This window comes from Cherax quadricarinatus, unplaced genomic scaffold (genome assembly GCF_038502225.1).
Source record: "Cherax quadricarinatus isolate ZL_2023a unplaced genomic scaffold, ASM3850222v1 Contig1165, whole genome shotgun sequence".
Lineage (NCBI taxonomy): Eukaryota > Metazoa > Arthropoda > Malacostraca > Decapoda > Parastacidae > Cherax > Cherax quadricarinatus.
The window spans coordinates 1-26,640 of NW_027196191.1; the positions used below are offsets into that span (position 1 = coordinate 1).

The following is a 26,640-nucleotide window of genomic DNA, read 5'->3' on the forward strand; positions in this document are numbered from 1 at the left end:
CCCAGTAAAAGTAGGCCTTAGACAAGGATGTGTGATGTCACCGTGGTTGTTTAATATATTTATAGATGGGGTTGTAAGAGAAGTAAATGCGAGGGTCTTGACAAGAGGCGTGGAGTTAAAAGATAAAGAATCACACACAAAGTGGGAGTTGTCACAGCTGCTCTTTGCTGATGACACTGTGCTCTTGGGAGATTCTGAAGAGAAGTTGCAGAGATTGGTGGATGAATTTGGTATGGTGTGCAAAAGAAGAAAATTAAAGGTGAATACAGGAAAGAGTAAGGTTATGAGGATAACAAAAAGATTAGGTGATGAAAGATTGAATATCAGATTGGAGGGAGAGAGTATGGAGGAGGTGAATGTATTCAGATATTTGGGAGTGGACGTGTCAGCGGATGGGTCTATGAAAGATGAGGTGAATCATAGAATTGATGAGGGAAAAAGAGTGAGTGGTGCACTTAGGAGTCTGTGGAGACAAAGAACTTTGTCCTTGGAGGCAAAGAGGGGAATGTATGAGAGTATAGTTTTACCAACGCTCTTATATGGGTGTGAAGCATGGGTGATGAATGTTGCAGCGAGGAGAAGGCTGGAGGCAGTGGAGATGTCATGTCTGAGGGCAATGTGTGGTGTGAATATAATGCAGAGAATTCGTAGTTTGGAAGTTAGGAGGAGGTGCGGGATTACCAAAACTGTTGTCCAGAGGGCTGAGGAAGGGTTGTTGAGGTGGTTCGGACATGTAGAGAGAATGGAGCGAAACAGAATGACTTCAAGAGTGTATCAGTCTGTAGTGGAAGGAAGGCGGGGTAGGGGTCGGCCTAGGAAAGGTTGGAGAGAGGGGGTAAAGGAGGTTTTGTGTGCGAGGGGCTTGGACTTCCATCAGGTATGCATGAGCGTTTTTGATAGGAGTGAATGGAGACAAATGGTTTTTAATACTTGACGTGCTGTTGGAGTGTGAGCAAAGTAACATTTATGAAGGGGTTCAGGGAAACCGGCAGGTCGGACTTGAGTCCTGGAGATGGGAAGTACAGTGCCTGCACTCTGAAGGAGGGGTGTTAATGTTGCAGTTTAAAAACTGTAGTGTAAAGCACCCTTCTGGCAAGACAGTGATGGAGTGAATGATGGTGAAAGTTTTTCTTTTTCGGGCCACCCTGCCTTGGTGGGAATCGGCCAGTGTGATAAAAAAAAAAATATATATTTATATATATATATATTTATATATATATATATATATATATATATATATATATATATATATTTATATATATATATATATATATATATATATATATATATATACAGTGGACCCCCGCATAACGATGGCATCGCATAGCGATTTTTCCGCATAACGATTACTTTTATCGCAAAATTTTTGCCCCGCATACCGATTAAAAACCCGCATACCGATTTTCGTCCGAGACGCGTCCAATGTGCCCTCACATGTGCCGGCCGTCCCATTGTTTACCAGCCAGCCTCCGCGGTAACATCCAAGCATACACTCGGAATATTTCGTATTATTACAGTGTTTTCGGTGGTGTTTCTGGAAAATAAGTGACCATGGGCCCCAAGAAAGCTTCTAGTGCCAACCCTGTGGTAAAAAGGGTGAGAATTAGTATGGAAATTAAGAAAGATTTTGAAGGGTTTGGGGCTAACCCTGAGAAGCCTATGCCAGTTGTGGAATCCATTGTGCCTACTTCAAAGATTAAGGAAATGTGTGCAGAGTGGTTTGAACTGCAAACCTTTATAGATGAAAATCACCCTGACACAGCTGTTGCAAGCCGTGCTTGTGACTATTTCAATGACAATGTTATGGCCCATTTTAGGAAAGTCTTGAAGAAACGGGAGGTACAGAGCTCTATGGACAGATTTGTTGTGCGACAGAGGTCCAGTGACTCTGAAGCTGGTCCTAGTGGCATTAAAAGAAGAAGGGAAGTAACCCCAGAAAAGGACTTGCTACCTCAAGTCCTAATGGAAGGGGATTCCCCTTCTAAACAGTAAGAAGATAATGCTCTCCCCTCCTCCCATCCCATCAATCATCACCAGATCTTCAATAAAAGTAAGTGTCATGTAATTGTGCATGCCTTTTTCAGTTTGTGTGTATTAAAATTAACATTTCATGTGGTAAAAAAATTTTTTTTTCATACTTTTGGGCGTCTTGCACGGATTAATTTTATTTCCATTATTTCTTATGGGGAAAATTAATTCGCATAACGATTATTTCGCATAACGATGAGCCCTCTTGCACGGATTAAAATCGTTAACCGGGGGTCCACTGTATATATATATATATATATATATATATATATATTTTTTTTTTTTTTTTTATTATCACACCGGCCGATTCCCACCAAGGCAGGGTGGCCCGAAAAAGAAAAACTTTCACCATCATTCACTCCATCACTGTCTTGCCAGAAGGGTGCTTTACACTACAGTTTTTAAACTGCAACATTAACACCCCTCCTTCAGAGTGCAGGCACTGTACTTCCCATCTCCAGAACTCAAGTCCGGCCTGCCGGTTTCCCTGAATCCCTTCATAAATGTTACTTTGCTCACACTCCAACAGCACGTCAAGTATTAAAAACCATTTGTCTCCATTCACTCCTATCAAACACGCTCACGCATGCCTGCTGGAAGTCCAAGCCCCTCGCACACAAAACCAATTATGTAAGTGTATTTATGTAAGTGTGTTTGTACGTGTATGTTTGGGGGTCTGAAATGGACTAATCTACTTCACAATATTCCTTATGGGAACAAATTCGGTCAGTACTGGCACCTGAACATACTTCTGGAGTGAAAAAATATCGTTAACCGGGGGTCCACTGTATATATAAATATATATATATATAAAAATATAATATATATATATATATATATATATATATATATATATATATATATATATATATATATATATATATATATATATATATATATATATATATATTTTTATCAAAACTTTTAATATATGTAATGAATATATTGCTAAAGTTGACATCTGTACCTCTTCCCTGTTGATCTGTTTTATTGGATGTTTACTGTATCTGATATACTAAATATGCAGTAGCATTGCACAACGTGGACTTTATAGAAAGATTTTTTTATACACCACACTATTTTGCTTAATGCTTCATAGCATACTGTAATTAATATTTATGTTTTATGTTCACCTAAGTGTTATGTATAATAAATTTGTTTTTCCGTTGTTGTACACATGATTCTGTTATGCTTTACTCTAAAAATTTCTAACCTAGCATGTATAATTATTAATATTATATTCATTGGCAGTGTATTGTTTGTTGCCAATATGTCTTGAGGAATGTTTACATAGTAAACAAGGGGATATTTGATTTCAGAATCTTGGAGTATACAATCCAGAAACAAAACATTATGAAAAGGTATGATATTGCTGTGATATGTATTTATTTGATTTTGACTTACTGAAACATTATTTTGTATGTATGTAATAGGCTCTGTGATAGGCTGTTAAATAATGCTGTTTTTTATGACTTAGTTTATTGAAAAAATATTTTTCATATCTTTATATAGTAAATTCTTTAAAAACTGGTTTCATCTATGTTAATGTTAGTTATTTTTCTCTGTTAAACTTGGTAAATATTTCTGTGGTTGAGTCACCAGGATTCCTGTTTGGAAATAAGCTATTCTTCATTCGCACAAATACAATGGAACCTCGGTTGTTGAATTTAATTTGTTCCAGATGTTGATTGGACAACCAAAATGGATGACTACCACAGCAATTTTTCCCATAAAGAATAATGTAAATAAAATTAATCCATTCTGGATCCCAAATGACAATATAATAATACATTAAAAATGTACTGACTGTTACATAAAACTAAAAATGAATATTCTTTAGTGATTTTAATGTGTACCTGCACGCCAGCACAGTGTGTAAGTTTATTTATGTACAGGTACACATAAGTATAACTATCAGAGTATATAAAATATGAAATAACTTTAAAACACTTGAAATTTTGGAAAGTTTTTAGACATAATGGAGAGTCATGCTCGTGGAGAATGTAAACAAATCGGGTGGGGCATAGTGACTGTATTAGAAAGTCAGGTGGGGGGAGCCGTATAGAGAGTTTTGGTCATAATTTGAAATGTCCGTATTAGTGGAACACCATAAAGCGGGGTCTTACTGTATGTATTTATGATGGGCTGGGATAGGTTAAGGAGATAAGGTGTTTTTTAAAAATGTTAGCTGAACCAGTGGTTCTGGAGATTTCTGGCAGAGAGTTTCAGATTTTGGGCCCTTTTATGTACAATGAATTTTTGAAAAAATTTAGCCTGACACGGGCTAGTGTGAATGTGAACATGATATATTCTAGGTGGGCACCTCAGGTCCCCTCATGATAATGTTAATTTGTGAACCTTACAAATAATGTAGATAAATGTATTAGTACAATAGTAGACAGAAGAAAGCCACTAATTATACAGTTCATTTTGGGCAACTAATCACAAGGTTTAAATGGTACATAAGAATTAGACATAGCCTATTAAGAAGGACTTCTTGTGTAGTTTACAGTCATAAGTACAACATGAAAGGTAGTTAGTGACAAATGGCCAATTACAAAAGAGTTACATAATATTTAAACTGGTTCAGTGATCTTCAGTTTTATGAAGCTATTGAACAGAGATAGTGAAAATACAGCAAGTTACTTACCTTACAATATAAATATAATGGGACAAATATGTTACCAGTCATGTATGGGAGTTTAACCCTTTCAGGGTCCAGAGGCCAAATTTCAAAGTGTGCACCAGTGTCCAAGAATTTTCAAAAAATAATTTTGTTATTTTTTCTTATGAAATGGTAGAGAATCTTTTTCTGAAGGTAATAAAACAAAAAGTATGAAATTTGGTGGAAAACTGACGAAATTATGCTCTCGCGAATTTTGATGTGTCAGCGATATTTACGCATCGGTGATTTTGCCGACTTTGACTCCCATTTTAGGCCAATTACATTATTCCAGTTGACCAAATTCTCAGTTATTTCAGTAGTATTACTTCTATTCTATCGACTGAGCACAAGAAATCGCCAAATTCAACTACAAAATAATGTGATCGGAAATTGGTAATTTGGCCAATTTAGTGCAAAGCTCAAAATATTCCAATTTCAAAATAGGGTCCAGAATAAACAATGCAAGCATTCCTGGCACTAAACTAACATTTCCTCTGTTCATTAGTTACGTTTTCAGCCTTTACAAATGAATTCCATTCTGATTTTTTATTCACATAATGAATTTTTATTCAAACCAAAATATTGAAGATTTACTGTTATGCAAATTGTAATAATTGTATAAATAATATCATCACATTTGTGAACATATATTAGACCCACCAGCCGGCGTGTATTAGACGTGTGAGGTCATTTGTTTACTCTTGAACATCGACAAAAATTTAACATTTTCACTATTTTGAGCTCAATTTCAAGCTATTTCCAATACTAAAACCAATCAAAATCATCTCTATTTCTGTAATATATCTTCCATTGTATCAAATGAGACCTAGAAATCGCAAATACAACCATAAAAAACATACAAAAAAGCACTGCAAAGTCGCTGTTTTAATCGAAAATTATGGTCTGTTTTTTTTCTCTCATTTTGCACTCTGTGCTGCAGGATTTGTTTTATGTGGTGCACACATACCACATAAATGTATTCTCTCATATCCAGGCCCAAATTTACTTCTCACAGCTTATCAGAGCGAGCTGAGCTCATGGTGTAGATCTACGGTTTGGACCCTCAACGTAAAGCCGTAGATCTACAGCACGGATCCTGAAAGGGTTAAGGAAGCCTGAAAGAAGAACAGGGACAGAACTGGATGAAAAACAGGTTCTGTTTCACACAGTGTGTTGCTGCCTTGATTACATTAACCCTTTGACTGTCGCAGGCCCCTTTCTGAAACTGTCATTCTATGTCGACAAGTTTTTGAAAAAAAAAATTATTTTTTCTTATGAAATGATAGAGAATCTTTTCCTGATGGTAATGACACCAAAAGTTTGAAATTTGGTCGAAAACTCACGGAATTACGCTCCTGCGAAGTTAGCGGTCTCGGCGACATTTGCGTATCGGCGGTTTCGCCGACTTTGAGCCCTGTTTTCAGCCAATTCCGTTGTTCCAGTTGACCAAACTCATAGCTATTTTTCTTTAGAACTCCATTTTATCTATCAGCTGAGTACAAGAAACCACCCATTTACCAAATTGAACTACCCAATATAGTGGTCAGAAATTGGCAATTTGGCCAATTTCACGCAAACTACAAAAGATGCCAATTTCAAAATAGGGTCCAGAATAAACAAGGTAAACATTCTTGGCACTAAAATAACATATCCTCTGTTCATTAGTCACATCTCTAGGCCCCTCTTATATTATTATTGCTTTCTATTTTGATTTTTTATTCATACAAAAAAATACAAAATTTACTGTTATGCAGACTACTGCATTATTGTAAAAATGGTATAAATAATATCAGTGCACTAGTGAAAGAATATCAGACTCCCCAGTTGATGTGTATTGGACGTGTGGTGTGATTTGTTTACTCCTGAACATTTTTAAAAATTGAACATTTCCACTACTTTGAGCTCAGTTTCAAGGTCGTTTTCATCGTCAAAGTAATGAAAATCATCTCTATTTCTGTAATATGTTTTCCATGTTATCACCTAATACCATGAAAACGCGAATACAACGATAAATACTAAATGAAAAAACACCTCAAAGTTGGCATTTTAATCCAAAAAAGCGATCAGTTTTTTTTCTCATTACGCACTGTGTGCTGCAGGATTTTTTTTATGTGGTGCACACTGACCACACAGACCCATTCTCTCACATGTGGGCCTACCAGCTTTCTCCCGCTTGATTTGAAGCCGCTAGAATTCTTGAGTATATATACGTCAGAAACAGTGGCACGTAAGACGTATTTATACGGCATAAACAGTCAAAGGGTTAAGGAGATGAGGTGCATTTTAACAGTAGCTCTGAATTAATTGGTAGATAGAAACTTCATGCAGGGAGTTCCAGATTTTGGGGCCTTTTATGTTCATCGAGTCAGACACGGGGGATGTCAAAGACGTTTGTGCATCGTGTGTTATGCCTGTACGTTATGCTGCAGCTGTTAACCCTTAAACTGTCCAAACGTATACAGTGGACCCCCGCATAACGGACGCCTTGCATAGCGGACAATCCGCATAGCGGATGCTTTGATCGCTAAAATTTTGCCCCGCATAGCGCCCAAAAACCCGCTCAGCGGCCTTCGTCCGAGACGCGTCCAATGTGCGGCCTGAGCCACGCTCACATGTTCTGCGGGTGGCATTGTTTACCAGCCAGCCTCCGCGGTAACATCCAAGCATACAATCGGAACATTTTGTATTATTACAGTGTTTTTGGTGATTTTTTTCTGGAAAATAAGTGACCATGGGCCCCAAGAAAGCTTCTAGTGCCAACCCTACAGCAATAAGGGTGAGAATTACTATGGAGATGAAGAAAAAGATCATTGATAAGTATGAAAGTGGAGTGCGTGTCTCCGAGCTGGCCAGGTTGTATAATAAACCCCAATCAACCATCGCTACTATTGGTGGTACAGCTGCTGCTGCTGCTGTATCACCGTCAGCTGCTGCTGCACTGTCAGCTGCTGCTGCTGTACCACCGTCAGCTGCTCCTGCTGCTGTAGTACCGTCTGCTGCTGCTGTAGCATCATCTGCTGCTGCTGTAGCATCGTCTGCTGCTGCTGTAGCATCGTCTGTTGCTGCTGTACCACCGTCAGCTGCTGCTGCTGCTGTAGCATCGTCTGCTGCTGCTGCTGCTGTAGCATCGTCTGCTGCTGCTGTAACATCGTCAGTTACTGCTGTAGCATCGTCTGCTGCTGCTGTAGCATCGTCTGTTGCTGCTGTAGCATCGTCTGCTGCTGCTGCTGCTGTAGCATCGTCTGCTGCTGCTGTAACATCGTCAGCTGCTGCTGCTGCTGCTGTAGCACCGTTGTTGGTGTGGCTTATTGAGAATACCAAGAAACAATTAACCCCAGAGGATTTGCCACCCAGGATAGCCCAAAAAAGTCAGTGTCATCGAAGACTGTCTAACTTATTTCCATTGGGGTCCTTAATCTTGTCTCCCAGGATGCAACCCACACCAGTCGACTAACACCCAGGTGAACAGGGAAAATGCCTGGAACTAGTGCTCATATTGGTGAATTTAGAGCCAGCAAAGGTTGGTTTGAGAGATTTAAGAATCGTAGTGACATACACAGTGTGATAAGGCCTGTTCTGGAAGAAAATACCAAACAGGACCTACAGTACTCAGGAGGAAAAGGCACTCCCAGGACACAGTGTCTCATCAGTCATTGCTGCATCTTCAATAAAGGTAAGTGTCATTTATTCTTCATTTAGTAGAGTAGTACATGCACAATATATATTGTGCATGTACTACTCTACTATTGTGCATGTATCCTTCGCTTTGTGTGTAGGAAAATGTATATTTCATGTGGTAAAATTTTTTTTTTCAAACTTTTGGGTGTCTTGCACGGATTAATTTGATTTCCATTATTTCTTATGGGGAAAATTCATTCACATAGCGAACATTTCGTATAACAGCCAGCCCTCTTGCACGGATTAAGGTCGCTATGCGGGGGTCCACTGTATATACGTTCACTCACGTAGCGCCCCAAATTTTTTGAGAGAAAAAAAACTTTTTTTTTTTAAAAGGAAAAAAGAGCATATGGTACCCAGGCATCCCCAATTATTTTAATATGGCACACAGTGAGTGCACACACCCATTCACTCATGTCTAGGTGACTCAGGCTTATTGTGGCAATGTTGAATGAATGACAAAGAAAACGTATATATACGTTTGGGGCGCTACGCACATGAACGTATATATACGTTTGGACCGTTTAAGGGTTAAGGAAGAATTTGAGAGATGGGTTTATGTATTTTGGAACTGATTGTCCTATGTACAGCCTCTCCTCACTTAGCGACATACTCATTTACCGACGCCTCAGACTTACGACGGGCTCTCTGACCAGTATTTATACCTAAATAATGTATATTAGAGCTGATTTCCTCTATTCTGTTTATTTCAGTATACAATACATTACTGTATAATCATTTAAAAATATACCAGAGGTGTTATAAATGGTGCAAAGGTGACAGTAAAGCAATGTCAAAGATGGTTGACACAAACTCACTACCATTATAGTATGCTCCTCATTTAGCGATGAATTTGTTTGACGTTGTGTTCTTAGGAACGGAACTCTGTCATTAAGTGAGGAGAGGCACAGTACAGAGTTTGCCCTATTTACAAACAGGTTCGGTTCTGAGTGGTTGTTCGTAAGTCCAACATACGTATGTATACAGTATACGTGAACACAGGAAAAATACATACTGTACTCTAGCAAACAAAACTTATGTTATGAATAAAATAAAGTTTATAATGTTTATAATAAATAATACGTATAAATTTAATAAAACAGACGGTGAGAGGGTGTTGGCCTGAATGTCATAGCAACTGAAGTCGATGACACTGATTCAGGCTCCTGGCAAGACTACAATGGTGATGCACTACCACTTGCATCACCATTGCTTTTGTGCTTAACATCAGACATGTTGAGGGTATAATAATCACAAATGACACTGAATTTGTGGAAAGAACACAACCACACGTATGAACGATTCCGCTAGAGTAATCAACTATGTATTGTTTACATCTCAGCAGTTCCTACGCTATATTGCCGCCACCACACGGCAGACTGCGAACTAAATCTTTCTCCCACATGTTCAACTTCAGGGCAAATTGTTTGTATTATTGAAAGTTGAAATGCAAATGTTCGTATGTAGGGAAGTCTCTGTAGTATGATTGCATTTTGTCTATATTAAGTAAATTTAAGCTTTAAAAGAGTGGGGGAGTATGTTGTCTGGCACTGGATTGGGTAATCATTTGCACAGTTTTTTGCTGAGTTATTAATGGTTTTAGATGATTTGATGTACATGTAGATCCTAAGGATAGCTTAGAGAGTAGTGCAGTGTAAGTAGTGTTGTTTGAGATACATAGTAATGTATCTTGTAGAGGATGCCTACTGTTTTGCAGACCACCTTAGTTATGTGCTGGAAATGGGTATTAAACTTCAAGTTGCAGTCAAGGTGTAGACCTACAATTTTTTCCCTTCAGTTTGTCTTATAATAATGCAATACATTACAATTTTTATTTATTTATGTGGGACAGATAATGTAGTTTACATGTAATAAGACACAGGTAGGCACAAAAGAAAGCAACTAATATGCAGTGCATTTTGGCCAAACTAATACTAATGCTTAAATGTTACTTCATGATTAAAGATTCTTTATTTCAGTATGATACAATGTTTATACAGAGGTGAGTAACATTTAGGTGTGCATGCTGAAGGCCCCTTAATATGCAGAGCATTTTGGGCAAACTTAAGACTAACCTAAGATTAAGAGCATATTTTGAACACATTTGGTGTATTTAATGAGGATTACAGATAATGAGAATAAGAATACAGTGGACCCCCGCATAACGATCACCTCCCAATGCGACCAATTATGTAAGTGTATTTATGTAAGTGCGTTTGTACGTGTATGTTTGGGGGTCTGAAATGGACTAATCTACTTCACAATATTCCTTATGGGAACAAATTCGGTCAGTACTGGCACCTGAACATACTTCTGGAATGAAAAAATATCGTTAACCGGGGGTCCACTGTATATTGTTAGACATAGACTATTAAGTAGAATTTCTTATGCAGTTAACTACAGTCATATGTGCAATAAGAAAGGTAGGTAATGAACAAATGGTACAATTTCAGAAATATGACTTATTATTTCAAACTGGTTCCATGACCTTCAATTTTGTAGAGGGATTAAACAGAGATGGTGAAGATACAAGAAGTTACTTAGTTACAATGGAAATACAGTGGGACACAATGTGTTACCCATTTTCTGTGGAAGTTGAAGGAAGGCTGGAAGAACAGGGCCAGAATCAAATGAACTGGTTTTGTTAGACATAGCATATTGTTGTTTCATTATGTTAGAGAGGTTGAGGTGATTTTTAACAATGGCTCTGAATGGATTGGCAGATAGGGGGGCCTTGCAGTGCTTAAAGAAAGTAATGGCAGATGTGTGTAGAAGAGTGATGTACTAAGAAAACTGATGAAATTTTATATTTAAAGTTTACACTTTAAATAACACTCAAAATTAAAAACTGAAGTTAAGGTTAGTGTGTAATGAATATTTAGAAGGGAGCATAAGTGAGCAATAAGTACGCCTTACGTATTCTCTATGGTTTTCTCTATATTTACTCCCCTCAAGGGAGGTTTCTTGATACTGGTGAGAGGCTCTTGATCTAGGGAATTGGATTTGTGTTCCAGTTCCCAGAATTAAGCCTGAATACCTTCCTTCCCTCCCCGGCGCTGTATAATCCTACAGGTTTAGCGCTCCCCCATGATTATAATAATAATAATAATCTATGCGTTTACACTGCCATTGATTTAGATTAGCATTTTGTTTGTTATAAAAAGCTCCTGAACCTGACATGTTTGAAATTATCGTGCAAAATTATAAGTCCGATATTCTGGACCCATGTGTCTTCCCTCCCCTCCACCCTCTGTCTTTGCCTTCCCACCCCTCCACCCTCTGTCTTTGTCTTCCCACCCCTCCACCCTCTGTCTTTATCTTCCCTCCCCTCCACCCTCTGTCTTCCCTCCCCTCCACCCTCTGTCTTTGTCTTCCCTCCCCTCCACCCTCTGTCTTTGTCTTCCCTCCCCTCCACCCTCTGTCTTTGTCTTCCCACCCCTCCACCCTCTGTCTTTGTCTTCCCTCTCCTCCACCCTCTGTCTTTGTCTTCCCTCCCCTCCACCCTCTGTCTTTGTCTTCCCTCCCCTCCACCCTCTGTCTTTGTCTTCCCTCCCCTTCACCCTCTGTCTTTGTCTTCCCTCCCCTCCACCCTCTGTCTTTGTCCTCCCTCCCCTCCACCCTCTGTCTTCTTGTCACTTGAGAGAGATTCGTTCTGTTCATACATAAACTAGTTGTAATTATAACTCTAAATGTCTTTTTCAGGAAAATCTAGGGCAAGATGGACATGATCTCCAGCCTCATGGGCAGGTAAGGACTTGGTATGATTGACATTAATTAAGATGGAATTCTCTTCACCTCATCATTAATATTATTTGAGTAAGTTTGTTGATTTGTTTGTTTTTGTATCCTACAAGCAGGGCTGTGGAGTTGGCACATAAAACCTTCGATTCCGACTCCATGATTCTGATTCTGGCTTCTCGACTCTGACTCTGACTCCATGAGGAGATGAGGTGCTTTTTAACAATAGCTCTAAATTAATTGGCAGACAGGGGACCTTTCAATGATTCAGGCAATGCATTCTGGATCTTAGGGCCTTTTATGTATATTGAGTTTTTGCATAGGGTGAGTCGAACACAAGGGATGTCAGAGAGTTTATGGTCTTGTGTTATGCCTGTGTGTTCTGTTGCAACTATCAAGGGAAAGTTTCAGAAGAAGGTTTATGTTGCAGTTTAATGTTTTACAAATGTAATAGGCACAGTAATATGAGTGAATATTTTGTATATTAAGTTTCAACTCTTGAAGAGTATAGGTGTGTGTTGTCTGGCACTGGAATGGATGATGATCTGCACAGCAATTTTTTGTTGGGTTATTAATGGTTTATTAAGGTGATTTGTTGTAGTAGATCCCCAGGCATAAATACCAGTGGTATAGTGTAGTTATTGTCATTTGGGGTGCATAGTAATGTATCTTGGGGAGGATGGCTACTGTTTTGGAGACCTTCTTTGCTATGTGTTGGATAAGGGTATTAAATTTCAAGTTGCAGTCCAGATGTAGACCTAAAAATTTGACTTCATTGTGTCTTGCAATTTGAGAACTATTGATCAATATGTAAAGTTGGATAGTTGAAGCTCTGTTTCCAAATAGCATGTACATGTATTATGCTTTGTCTGTACAGTAGGGCCCTGCTTTACGGCATTTCGCTAATACAGTGGACCCCCGAGTTTCGTCGGCATCGACTTTCATGAAATCCGACCTCACGGTTTGTGACTGAACTCATGATTCAGCGACCATCTGGTACCCGTCCGCCCATCGCCGCGCACACAAAGCCAGTCTCCCGCACCATTCACACTCAGTGTGCCATTGTTTACCAGCACGTGACCATCACCCCGCAGGTTCATACAATACATTTCATAATAATCCATTGTTTTTTGTGCTTGCAACTGCTAAATAAGTCACCATGGGCACAAGGAAAGCTAGTGCAGGCCCTTTGATAAAGAAAGCGAGGAACACTATCGAATTCAAGAAGGAAATCGTTGAAAAATATGAGAGCGGAGTGCATGTTACAGAACTTGCCAGGATGTATGGCAAACCCCATTCAACCATCACTTCGATCGTGGCGAAGGGAAAGGAAATAAAGTGTGCTGTTGTTGCAAAAGGGGTAGATACGCTGACAAAAAAGAGATCGCAAATCCTCGAAGAAGTGGAAAGGTTATTGTTGGTGTGGATTACCCAAAAACAGTTAGCAGGAGATAGTATTATGCAGTCGATAACATGTGAAAAGGCAAGGTAGTTGCATGACGATCTCGTAAAGAAAATGCCTGCAACGAGTGGTGATGCTTGTGATTTTAAGGCCAGCAAAGGTTGGTTTGAGAGATTTAAGAAGCATAGTGGCATTCACAGTGTGATAAGGCATGGTGAGCCTGCCAGTTCTGACAAAAAAAAAACAGCTGAGGAGTTTGTACAGGAGTTTAAGGAGTGCGTACACACTGGAGAATTCAAACCCCAACAAGTGTTTAATTGTGATGAAACAGGCCTCTTTTGGAAGAAAATGACAAAGAGGACCTACATCACGCAGGAGGAAACGGCACTCCCAGGACACAAGCCTATGAAGGATAGGCTTACTCTCATGTTTTGTAGTAATGCTAGTGGGGATTGCAAAGTGAAGCCTTTACTGGTGTATCTCTCTGAAAATCCCAGTGTGTTCAAGAAAAACAGTGTTGCCAAGAGTAATTTGTGTGTGATGTGGAAGGCTAACAATAAGGCATGGGTCACAAGGGAAATTTTCCTAGACTGGTTTAATGAAGTGTTTGGCCCCAGTGTGAAGAGATACTTCCTGGAAAATAAATTGCCACTCAAGTGCCTCCTGGTAATGGACAATGCTCCTGCTCATCCTCCAGACTTGGAAGAGTAAATAGTGGGGGAATTTAGTTTCATCACGGTGAAGTTCTTGCCCCCTAATACAACTCCTCTCATCCAACCCATGGACCAGCAGGTCATTTCAAACTTCAAAAAACTGTACACCAAAGCAGTGTTTCAAAAGTGCTTTGAAGTGACCTCAGACACTGAATTGACCCTAAGAGAGTTCTGGAAAGATCACTTCAATATCCTCACTTACATAAACCTTATAGGTAAGGCTTGGGAAGGAGTGACTTGCAGAACTTCGAATTCTGCTTGGAGAAAAGTGTGGCCAGAATGTGTACAAGAGAGGGATTTTGAAGGGTTTGGGGCTGACCCTAAGGAGCCTATGCCAGTTGTGGAATCTATTGTGGCATTGGGGAAGTCCCTGGGGTGGGGGGTGAGTGGCGAGGATGTGGAAGAGTTGGTGGAGGACTACAGGGAAGAGCTAACCACTGAAGAACTGCAAGAGCTTCATCTGCAACAGCAAGAGATCACAGCTCAGGAAATTGCTGCAGAGGAGGAGGAAGAGAGATGGAGGAAGGTGCCTTCTTCAAAGATGAAGGATATTTGTGCAAAGTGGACTGAAGTGCAAACATTTATGGATGAACTTCACCCTAACAAAGCTGTTGCAGGCCGAATTGGCAACATGTACAATGACAGTGTTGTGTCCCACTTCAGACAAATCTTAAAGAAATGCCAGAAACAGAGGTCTCTGGACAGATATTTTGTGCGACAGGGGTCCAGTGACTCTCAAGTTGTTCCCAGTGTCTTTAAAAAACAAAGAAGGGAAGTAACCCCAGATAAGGACTTCGCACCTTAAGTCCTAATGGAAGGAGATTCTCCTTCCAAACAATAGTGTACACCTTCCCCCTATTCCCTCCTCCCGTCTTCCATCCACTCAGAAGTCTTCAGTAAAGGTAAGTGTAATGTTGTTATTTTTTTTTATATGTATGTACTTGATTTCTCATTGTTTTCAGTATGTAAATCTTTATTTAATTTGAAAAAAAAATATTTTATTTTAATATTTTTGGGTGTCTGGAACGGATTAATTTTATTTCCATTATTTCTTATGGGGAAAATGGTTTTGCCATTCGGCAATTTCGACATTCAGCAGACTCTCTGAACGGATTAATCACGAAACTCAGGGGTCCACTGTATGGACATTTCAAATTATGACCAAAACTTGCTATACGGCACCCCCCACCTGACTCTAATACAGTCGCTGTGCACCACCTGGTTTGTTTACATTCTCTGTGAGCTCCACATCTCTCCATTATGTCTGGAAACTTTCCAGAATTTCAAGTGTTTTAAAGTTATTTCATATTTATATGTACTCTGATAATTATACTTATGTGTCCTGTACCTAAATAAACTTATACACTGATCAGGTGTGCTGGTACTCATTAAAATCACTTAAGAGTGTCTCTCTAGTCTTGACTGATTTTATGTTAATGTAGACATTTTCATTAATCTATCCATGATATTTTCTTCAAAATTATATCAGAAACACATTTCATAGCATATAAACATGATACATACACCCACAGTAGAAAAGTTTTCACATAAATGTGAGATGTGGTAGTCGGGCAGAGGGAAAAAATTCTGTTTTCTCTTGTCCAGCACCAAAGAAAATGTGTATCAACAAACGTTTGACTCAGTGACTCCAATTACGCATTCAGATTTGTTTACAATTCCTGCCACGACTTGTTCTCATCACTTCTCCCTTCGTTTATGATGGCATCTAAGGGTAGTTATTAGAAATGAGTAAACTCAGTGAACAAGGTATGTCAATGGTAATAATAATAATAATAATAATAATAATACTGCTCCGTGTGGGTATGGTAGCCAGGTGGGCTACCATACCTACCACACCTGACTTTCAGCAATATATGCTTGCCCTATATTAAGACTACAAACATTTTAAGGTAAGTAATGAATGTACTCTGTATGTATTTTACTTTTTGTTGTTTTCAATGCCTAGTTCTACTGTTAGCTTAATATATGTTAGTGTAAACTTATCTGGCATTTGTATGCATTTATAAGTGGAAAGAGTGGCGTTCTGCTTTCCAGCAATGTCGGCTTTCTGGCGGTAGCCTGGAACCTAACATGCTGTATAAGTGGTGCCTTACTGTATTAATCTTTTTACTGTCCAGATCCTTGATCTGAAACTTATCCATACTGACCAAGAATTTTCAAAAAATGAAGGTACTAAAGCAAAAAGCATGAAATTTGATGGAAAGTTGACAAAATTAATCTTTCGCGAATTCTGCTGTGTCGGTGATATTACACAGCGCATTGGCGATTTTACCCACTTTGAGTTCTATTTTAGGCCAATTATATTGCTCCATTTGACTAAATACTTAGCTATTTTGCTATTATATCTTCCATTTTATCAATTGAGCACAAGAAATCGCCCAGTCAGCTATTTTACCTACCCAGTAAAGTGATCAGAAATTGGTAATTTGGCCAATTTCACACATATTTTAAAATATTCCAGTTTCAAAATAGGGTCCAGAATAAACAATGCAGGCATTCCTGGCACTAAAATAACATTTCCTCTGTTCATTAGTTATGTTTCCAGGCTTTACACATGAATTCCATTTTGATTTTTATTCACATAAAGAATTTTTATTCACGCAAACAATAGAAGATTTACTATTATGAAATACAGTGGAACCTCTACTTACAAGTTTAATCCATTCCATGACCTTGCTCGCAATTGGATTTGCTCGTTTGCAGAGTCAATTTTCCTCATTTAAATTAATGAAATGCAATTAATTCGTTCCAGTGGAACTCTGTACTTCAATAATTTTGCTAATATCGACTCTTCAGCTTATTTAGCTATCTCACTTCATCTAATATGACATAATAAACAATATAAACAATATAGAAGCCTGATATATATACTCTAAAATGAATAAAATATGCAATTCATGTAGTGGTATGGGCGGTGTCGGAGTGGACGAGAGTTTGTCTGGAGACAGGACAAAATACTTCTTGAATAATTTCGCTAATATCATCTGTACGGCTTATTTATCCTTCACAGTTCATCTGATATGAAATAACAAACAATATAAATAACATAGAAACCTGATACATACTCTAGAATGAATAAAATATGTCATTATGTAACAGGTGGAGGCGGCTACAACCACTCCCTCTTTGTTGTGGTAAACACTTGTTGAAAAAAAAAAAAAAAAAAAAAAAAAAAAAAAAAAAATATATATTATTATTATTATTTTTTTTTTAACAAGTCGGCCGTCTCCCACTGAAGCAGGGTGACCCAAAAAAGAAAAAATCCCCAAAAAGAAAATACTTTCATCATCATTCAACACTTTCACCACACTCACACATAATCACTGTTTTTGCAGAGGTGCTCAGAACAGAACAGTTTAGAAGCATATACGTATAAAGATACACAACATATCCCTCCAAACTGCTAATATCCCGAACCACTCCTTTAGAGTGCAGGCATTGTACTTCCCATTTCCAGGACTCAAGTCCGGCTATATAAAAATAACCGGTTTCCCTGAATCCCTTCACTAAATATTATTACAGTATTATTATTATTATTATTATTATTATTGTATTATATTATACTATTATTATTATACATATTATTATTATTATTATTATTATTATTATTATTATTATTATTATTATTATTATTATTATTATTATTATTTTGTATTATTATTATTACAATATAAATAACTTATAATTTTTATTCACACAAAAAATATAAGATTTACTGTTGTGCCTTATTGCAATAATTGTATAAATAATGTAAACCCATTCACGACTGCATATTGGAATGGACAGTGATGTCACTTCTTTACTCTTGAACATAGCCAAAACAGTCGAACATTTTTCCTATGCTGAGCTCAATTTCAAGGTACTTTTCGTAGTGAAAGCAATCAAAATCATATCTATTTCTCTAATATATCTTCCATTCTATCAAATGAGACCAAAAAACTGAGAATACAACCATAAAAACCATACAAAAATACCACTAAGGGGTGGCTAATTGCTGAGAAATGAACTCCATTATTTATGCTTAGATTTCTTTCATTTTTGGTGTACATTAACCCTTAACCCTTTCAGGGTCCGTCCCGTAGATCTACGGCTTTACATTCAGGGTCCAAACCGTAGATCTACGCCATGAGCTCAGCTCACTCTGATAAACTGTGAGTGGTACATTTGGGCCTAGATATGAGAGAATACATCTATGTGGTATGTGTGCACCACATAAAACAGATCCTGCAGCACACTGTGTATAATGAGAGAAAAAAAATGAAATCATGATTTTTCGATTAAAACAGCAACTTTGCAGTGTTTTTTCGTATGTTTTTTATAGTTGTATTTGCGATTTCTTGGTCTCATTTGATAGAATGGAAGACATATTACAGAAATAGAGATGATTTTGATTGGTTTTAGCACTGGAAATGGCTTGAAACTGAGCTCAAAGTAGCAGAAATGTTAAATTTTTGCCGATATTCAAGAGTAAACAAACGACCTCACACGTCTAATACACGCCAGCTGGTGGGTCTAATATACATTCACAAATATGGTGATGATATTTATACAATTATTACAGTATTGCATAACAGTAAATCTTCTATTTTTTGGTGTGAATAAAAATTCATTATGTGAATAAAAAATCAAAATGGAATTTATTTGTAAAGCCTCAAAACATAACTAATGAACAGAGGAAATGTTAGTTTAGTGCCAGGAATGCCTACATTGTTCATTCTGGACCCTATTTTGAAATTGGAATATTTTGAACTTTGTGTTAAATTGGCCAAATTAACAATTTCCGATCACTTTATTTTGTAGTTGAAACAGTTGACTTGGCGATTTCTTGTGCTCAATCGATAGAATAGAAGTAATACTAGTGAAATAGCTAAGAATTTGGTTGATTGGAATAATGTAATTGGCCTAAAATGGGAGTCAAAGTCGGCAAAATCGCCGATTCGTAAATATCGCTGACACATCAAAATTCGCGAGAGCATAATTTCGTCAATTTTCCACCAAATTTCATACTTTTTGTTTTATTACCTTCACAAAAAGATTCTCTACGATTTCATAAGAAAAAATAACAAATTTTTTTTTTTTAAATTCTTGGACACTGGTGCGTGACTCCAGATTTGGGCCTTGGACCCTGAAAGGGTTAAACTGTCCAAGCAGATCTACGTTCACATTCGTAGTGCTCCAAAAGTAGATCTATGTTTTTTTTTTTAAATATTTTCAAATAGTATAACAAAAAAAAAAATAGATCAAAGTTTTTTTTGCACTTTTTCAAATGTAAAAAAAGAAAAGAAGATCTACTTTTTTTACATACTTTCAAATGTTGAAAAAACGTAGATCTGCGTTTGAACAGTTTAACCTGTAAACGGTCCAAATGTATATATACGTTTTTTTAACATTTGATAGTATGTAAAAAAAGTAGATCTTTTTTTTTTTTTACATTTGAAAGCGTGCAAAAATACTTTGATCTACGTTTCTTTTTTTTTTTTTTGAAAATATTTAAAAAAACGTAGATCTACTTTTGGAGCACTACGCATGTGAACGTAGATCTGCTTGGACCGTTTACGGGTTAAGGGTTAAGAAGCATCTTTCCATCATACATTGCCCAAGCTTCAATAAGATAGCCCAACAAACAAATGAGATACAATTCCCTAGATCAAGAGGAAGAGCCCCTCACCAGCATCAAGGAACCTGTCTTGAGGTCTGCTTGCTTATGGGAATTTTGCTCATGTATGGAAGTAAAAAATTGATCCATCGACTGCTCGTATTTGGAAAAATTTGCATGTGGATGCGCTCGCAAGTAGAGGTTTCACTGTATTGTAATAATTGTATAAATAAGATCAGCACATTCATGAATGCACATTAGACCCACCAGTTGGATGTGCATCAGATGAGTGGCGTGATTTGTTTACTCTTGAATATCGGCAAAAATTTGAATATGTATTTCCACTAATTTATGCTCAATTTCAAGCTGTTTTCAGTCTTGAAAGTAATTAAAATTATCTGTTTCTGTAATCTATCTTCCATTGTATCAAATGAGACCAAGAAACTGAGAATACAACTATAAAAACCATACAGAAATACACCGCAAACTCACTGTTTTAAACCAAAAAAAAAAAAAAAAGGTTCCAGTTTTTTCTCATGCACTGCATACTGCAGGATTTTGTTTATATGGTGCGCACTTACCACGTACTCATTCTCTCATATCTAAGTCCAAATTTGCCACTCACAACTTATGTGAGTGAGCTGAGCTCATGGTGTAGTACCATAGCACACCCAGTGACCTCAAAGCCATAGTACTATAGCACAGCCAGTGACCTCAAAGCCATAGTACCATAGCACACCCAATGACCTCAAAGCCAGAGTACTATGGCACAGCCAGTGACCTCAAAGCCATAGTACTATAGCACAGCCAATGACCTCAAAGCCATAGTAGTACTATGGCACAGCCAGTGAAATGGTTAAGGGTGAGTTTTCCAGTGGTTGTCCAGGTAGGTATTTTTAGTAGCTCGTCATTAACAGTGTCAATAAGAGCAGTTGGATTTGAGTGGGAGAACACAGAAGTCTTGTCATCTGTGAACCGAACAGGTTTAAGGAGATGAGATACGTTGGAGAGATCGTTGATGTAAGTGAGAAAGAGCAAAGGGTGTTATGAGAAAAATTATTTATTTTATTATCACACTGGCCGATTCCCACCAAGGCAGGGTGGCCCGAAAAAGAAAAATTTTCACCATCATTCACTCCATCACTGTCTTGCCAGAAGGGTGCTTTACACTACAGTGTTTAAACTGCAACATTAACACCCCTCCTTCAGAGTGCAGGCACTGTACTTCCCATCTCCAGGACTCAAGTCCGGCCTGCCGGTTTCCCTGAACCCCTTCATAAATGTTACTTTGCTTACACTCCAACAGCACGTCAAGTATTAAAAACCATTTGTCTCCATTCACTCCTATCAAACACGCTCACGCATGCCTGCTGGAAGTCCAAGCCCCTCGCACACAAAACCTCCTTTACCCCCTCCCTCCAACCTTTCCTAGGCCGACCCCTACCCCGCCTTCCTTCCACTACAGACTGATACACTCTTGAAGTCACTCTGTTTCTCTCCATTCTCTCTACATGTCCGAACCACCTCAACAACAAATGGGAAGGAAAAAGAAGGAGAAATAAAATTCAAGTAACCACTTAAATGTTTCTTTCAGGAATACTTCACTTCATTAATCAATATTTTTTGTTGTCTATTGAGCTATTGTATAATTTGTTTTCATTCATGAATACACTGCTTACCCATCCATTGGCCTTATTGGATTATCCTAGGTTAAAAATACATAGTGTTCTTTTGGCTGAATTCCACTGTTAGTATCATGAAATTGTAATAAATTTGGAATGAATAAGCATCTTGGCAGTTTCCACACCCTGTTTGCATGTATGGAAGCTGGTGGTGGAACAACAGCTCCTGATTTCATTGTTTACTGTTGCTAGTTAGGCAGTGGTAACCATCTCTAGCCTTTGATTTTTTCAAAGGCAGATAGAAGTTGTAGGAGACCCAAAAATATTGGCAGGTGGCATTGTTGAAAGCACAAAAATTTGTGCATAACAGTGTGTCAGACACACAGTTATCACCCTCCTACTAGTAAGTCAGACACAGTTAAAATGCTAACAATATTACTAAAGATGTTGGCAGACAAGGAACTTTTGGCATTTTCAGGCAGTGAGTTCCAAATTTTTGAGCATTTTATTACATGGAATATATCAGTAGTTTGTGTCAGAGATACTTATTCCTTGTATTGTGTCTGTGTATTCAAAGTTTGACATTTTTTCATATTTTAACAGAGCCAGCTTGGACAGGATGGGCATGATCAGGAACACCATGGAGAGGTAAGTTAAGCCGATAGTATTGATTCCTCACTCATTACTTCTTTTTCTTACTGCTTGTTATACAGTAGAATGCTCTCTACCAGTGCCAGTGCTGAATACCCCATGCAGGTTTAGTTTTTTATAAATTATCATAAAAATATGCCCACCCTGCTAATCATATGTCTGATATAAACACACTGCCAGGTCTCCCTCCTGTGCTCAGACAGCCCATCCCCCTCTCCTCTCACCTCTGCCAAGGTTTGGGACTCTCTCATTGGGACAGTGGCTATCCACCCACCCCTGTCTTTTCCCCCCTCCCCTTTCCTTTCTGCCACCTTCCTTTCCTTCCCCTCCTTCCTCCCCCTCTTCTTACTCCCTCCTGTCCTCCCTCTCTCCTTTTCCTGACAATCACTAATGACCAAGTAAATCTTTAGTTCTTTATCTCTCTTTACCAAATTAATGTAACCTCTTTATACATGCATACAAGGTATATACACAAAATATGAATGTGTTTGGCAAACAGTTAACTAAGACACTATTGCTACTGACAAAATCTGGAATTAGAGGTTTTTTTCCAATTTTAGGATTCCAGTATCTGCCTGGTCAATTTTTTTTTTCCTTAATTTAAAAAATCCATTGAATAGGGATCCTTGAATTTAGAGGCAGCACCTGGGACTAGTCCCCAAAACTTTATTTATGAAGAAGTGCAGGATACCACTAGCATGGAAAGTCAGTATTTGTTGGAGAAAGAGCTTAGATGTAGACAAAATTCCAGAGACTTTAAAAAATGTGGAAATAGCCCTTTTGCATAGAGGAGGCAGCATATCAATAGCATAAAATTAGACTTGTGTCACATACATCACACACATTATAAAAGTTTGAAAATACAACAAATAACCTGCACATAGGAGAAAGGAACCATGTTGATGTTTCGGTCTAACTATGACCACTAGTTAATGGTTGGACCAAAACATCTACATGAGTTTCTTTCTCCTCACTGCGAGTTATTTGTATATTGTTACAGTCATGTTATTGGGCCTTATTATTCTTTAAAAGTTTGAAAGGGTGGTGAGATAACAAATTAAATTTTTTATAGTAAATCATACCTATATGACCCAAGCCAGCATGGATTTAAAGCAGTTAGGTCCTTATTATAAAGTCACAATAGCATTAGAAGAAACCAAAACACAGTTGTGGTCTTCAGATACTTTGCAAGGTTATTTTACAACAGTGGTCATAGAATGAAAGCTCATGTAATGAGATTAACAGATTTTTTTTTTTTTTTTAACAAATCGGCCGTCTCCCACCGAGGCAGGGTGACTCAGAAAAAGAAAGAAAATACTCAAAAAGAAAATACTTTCATCATCATTCAACACTTTCACCTCGCTCACACATAATCACTGTTATTGCAGAGGTGCTCAGAATACAACAGTTTAGAAGCATATACATATAAAGATACACAACATATCCCTCCAAACTGCTAATATCCCAAACCCCTCCTTTAGAGTGCAGGCACTGTACTTCCCATTTCCAGGACTCAAGTCCGGCTATATAAAAATAACCGGTTTCCCTGAATCCCTTCACTAAATATTACCCTGCTCACACTCCAACAGATCGTCAGGTCCCAAATACCATTCGTCTCCATTCACTCCTAACACGCTCATGCACGCTTGCTGGAAGTCCAAGCCCCTCGCCCACAAAACTCCTTTACCCCCTCCCTCCAACCTTTTTGAGGACGACCCCTACCCCGCTTTCCTTCCCCTACAGATATATACGCTCTCCATGTCATTCTACTTTGATCCATTCTCTAAATGACCAAACCACCTCAACAATCCCTCTTCAGCCCTCTGACTAGTACTTTTATTAACTCCACACCTTCTCCTAATTTCCACACTCCGAATTTTCTGCATAATAGCAGTAGTATTAAGGATAACAACATCGTAATTTTTTCTCTTGACCCATACGATGAAGTTACTGTTGATATTCATAATTTGATATGAAAGTAAGCACAAAATAAAGTCACTAATTATGCAATGCATAATTAGTCACAAGTACATTGAGACAGGTTGTAAATGACAATTATTCAATTACAAAAAAATTACTTGTTATTGAAATTGGCTCAATAACCTGCATTTTACGATGTGATTGAATAGAGGTGGTGAAATCGAAGCATGACAATTTACAGTTGGTCTTAGTAAAGTAAAAAATTGAGTAGACCACAGCACAGGCTGGTGCCCTTACCTTGTTTCAACTAAACATCTTAATGACAAATTTGATGTTACGCCTCCTTTGTTGCCCTGTCTTACAAGCTGTTATGGCCATCTGTAAATTATGTTTTATTCTTTTGTGCCTATATTAAAATGAAAAAGATTTTTACTGTTTTTTTAACAGTGTTTTGTCTTTCAACAGTCCCTCCTTGGACAGGATGGACATGATCAGCAGCAACATAGCCAGGTGAGACTGTGATGATAAATTTCTTTTAGTTTGCTTAACCCTTTCAGGGTCGGCAGGCCCTCTCCTAAACTTGTTCTCAGGGTCGGAAATTTAAAAAAAAAAAAAAAAAAATCTTATGGAATGATAGAGAATCTTTTCCCGATCATAATGACACCAAAAGTATGAAATTTGATGGAAAACTTATGGAATTATGCTCTTGCGAAGTTAGCAGTCTCGATGATGTTTACGCATCGGCGATTTTGCCCACTTTGAGCCTATCTTCGGCCAATTCCAATGTACCAGTTGACAAAAATCATAACTATTTCACTAGAACTCCATTTTTTTCTATCGAATGAGTACAAGAAACCACCCATTTACTGATTTCAACTATCCAATAAGGTGGTTAGAAATTGGCAATTTTACCAATTTCACACAAATTTCAAAAGATGCCAATTTCCAAATAGGGTCCAGAATAAACAAGACAGACATTCCTGGCACTAAAATAACATTTCTTCTGTTCATTAGTCACGTCCCCAGGCCTCTGTTACATTTCTTTTGTTTTCTACTTTGAATTTTTATTCTCGCAAAAAATAGAAGATTTACTGTTATGCAGACTACTGCGTTAGTGTAGAAATGGTATAAATAATATCAGCGCACTTGTGAAAGAATATTAGACTCGCCAGTTGACGTGTATTGGACGCATGACATGTTTTGTTTACTTTTGCACTTTGACAAAAATCAAACATTTCTGCTACTTTGAGCTCAATTTCAAGGTACTTTTCATTGTGAAACCAATCAAAATCATCTCAATTTCCATAATATGTCTTCCATTCTATAAAATGAGACCAGGAAAACTAAAATACAATCATAAATAGCATGCGAAAATACACTGCAAAGTCGCTGTTTTCAACCAAAAACACGTTCGGAGTTTTTTTTTTTCTCGTGCACTGTGTGCTGCAGGATCTTTTTTATACTGCGCACACTGCCTACATAGACCCATTCTTCCATATGTAGGCCTACCAGCTTTCTCTCGCTAGATTTGAAGGTGCTAGAGTTTATGCGTACTAGTACAACACCAATCCTGGCGTGCAAGCCGTACTAGTATGGCACCAACCCTGAAAGGGTTAATATAGTATTGTGAGGCCAGACCATAAACCATGACTACCAGTGACTTCTTTTCTCAGTATTTCTCTTTATCCATTTCCTCACCTCTAAGTATTTGATTCAAGAACAAAATATAGATTATGATACAAATTTTTTTCAACATGTCATGCATCTCCCACCATTCACACATAATTATTGTCCTTGTAGAGATGCCCAAATATGACAGTTTAGATGTCACTACAAACAGCCAATATCCCAAACCCCTCCTTTAAATTGCAGGCATTGTACTTCCCACCTCCAAGACTCAGTCTGGCTAACCGGTTTCCCTGGATCCCTTCACAAAATATTATCCTGCTCACACCCCAACAGCTCATCAGGTTCCAAAAATAATTCACCTCCATTCATTCCTAATGTGTGGTTTAAATATTATGCAGAGAATATGTAGTGTGGAAATTAGGAGGAGGTGTGGAGTTACTAAAAATATTATAAGGCTGAAGAGGGGTTTGGTCATTTAAAGAGGATGGAATAAAGTGGAATGACTTGGAGAACATATAAATCTGTAGTGGAAGGAAGGCAGGGTAGGGTTCATCCTAGGAAAGGTTGGAGGAGGGGGTAAAAGGAGGTTTTTTGTGCGAGGGGCTTGGACTTCCAGCAAACATGCGTGAGTGTGTTAGAGATAGGAGTGAATGGAGATGAATGATTTTAGGGACCTGACGAGCTGTTGGAGTGTGAGCAGAGTAATATTTTGTGAAAAAGACCCAATACCTCTATAACAAGCACTGCCCTAAAAAAACTAAACAGATGACAGCAAAGAGACTGAACAGTCCCTGGCTAACACCCAGCATTCTCAAATCCATAAATACAAAACACCAATATGAAAAACAGTACAGAATGGGTCACATAACCAGAGACCAAACAAAACGTTACTCGTCAATCCTAACCAGCCTGATAAGAAGGGCAAAAAAATTGTATTATGAGAACAGATTATCCAACTTACGAGGTGATATAAAAAA

General features: G+C 38.0%; 1 protein-coding gene across 5 annotated transcripts in view; it reads left to right on the forward strand.

The window, feature by feature from the left end:
• Positions 1–3,347: 3,347 nt before the first annotated feature.
• Positions 3,348–26,640, forward strand: part of LOC128693493 (paternally-expressed gene 3 protein) — a gene marked incomplete at its 5' end in the record, with an annotated part of 81,500 nt that continues 58,207 nt past the window's right edge. For all 5 annotated transcript variants that reach the window (XM_070080871.1, XM_070080872.1, XM_070080875.1 and 2 more), the window contains 4 exon segments: positions 3,348–3,389; positions 12,074–12,118; positions 22,067–22,111; positions 24,500–24,544. In XM_070080871.1, coding sequence (XP_069936972.1) covers positions 3,348–3,389; positions 12,074–12,118; positions 22,067–22,111; positions 24,500–24,544 — 177 coding nt within the window.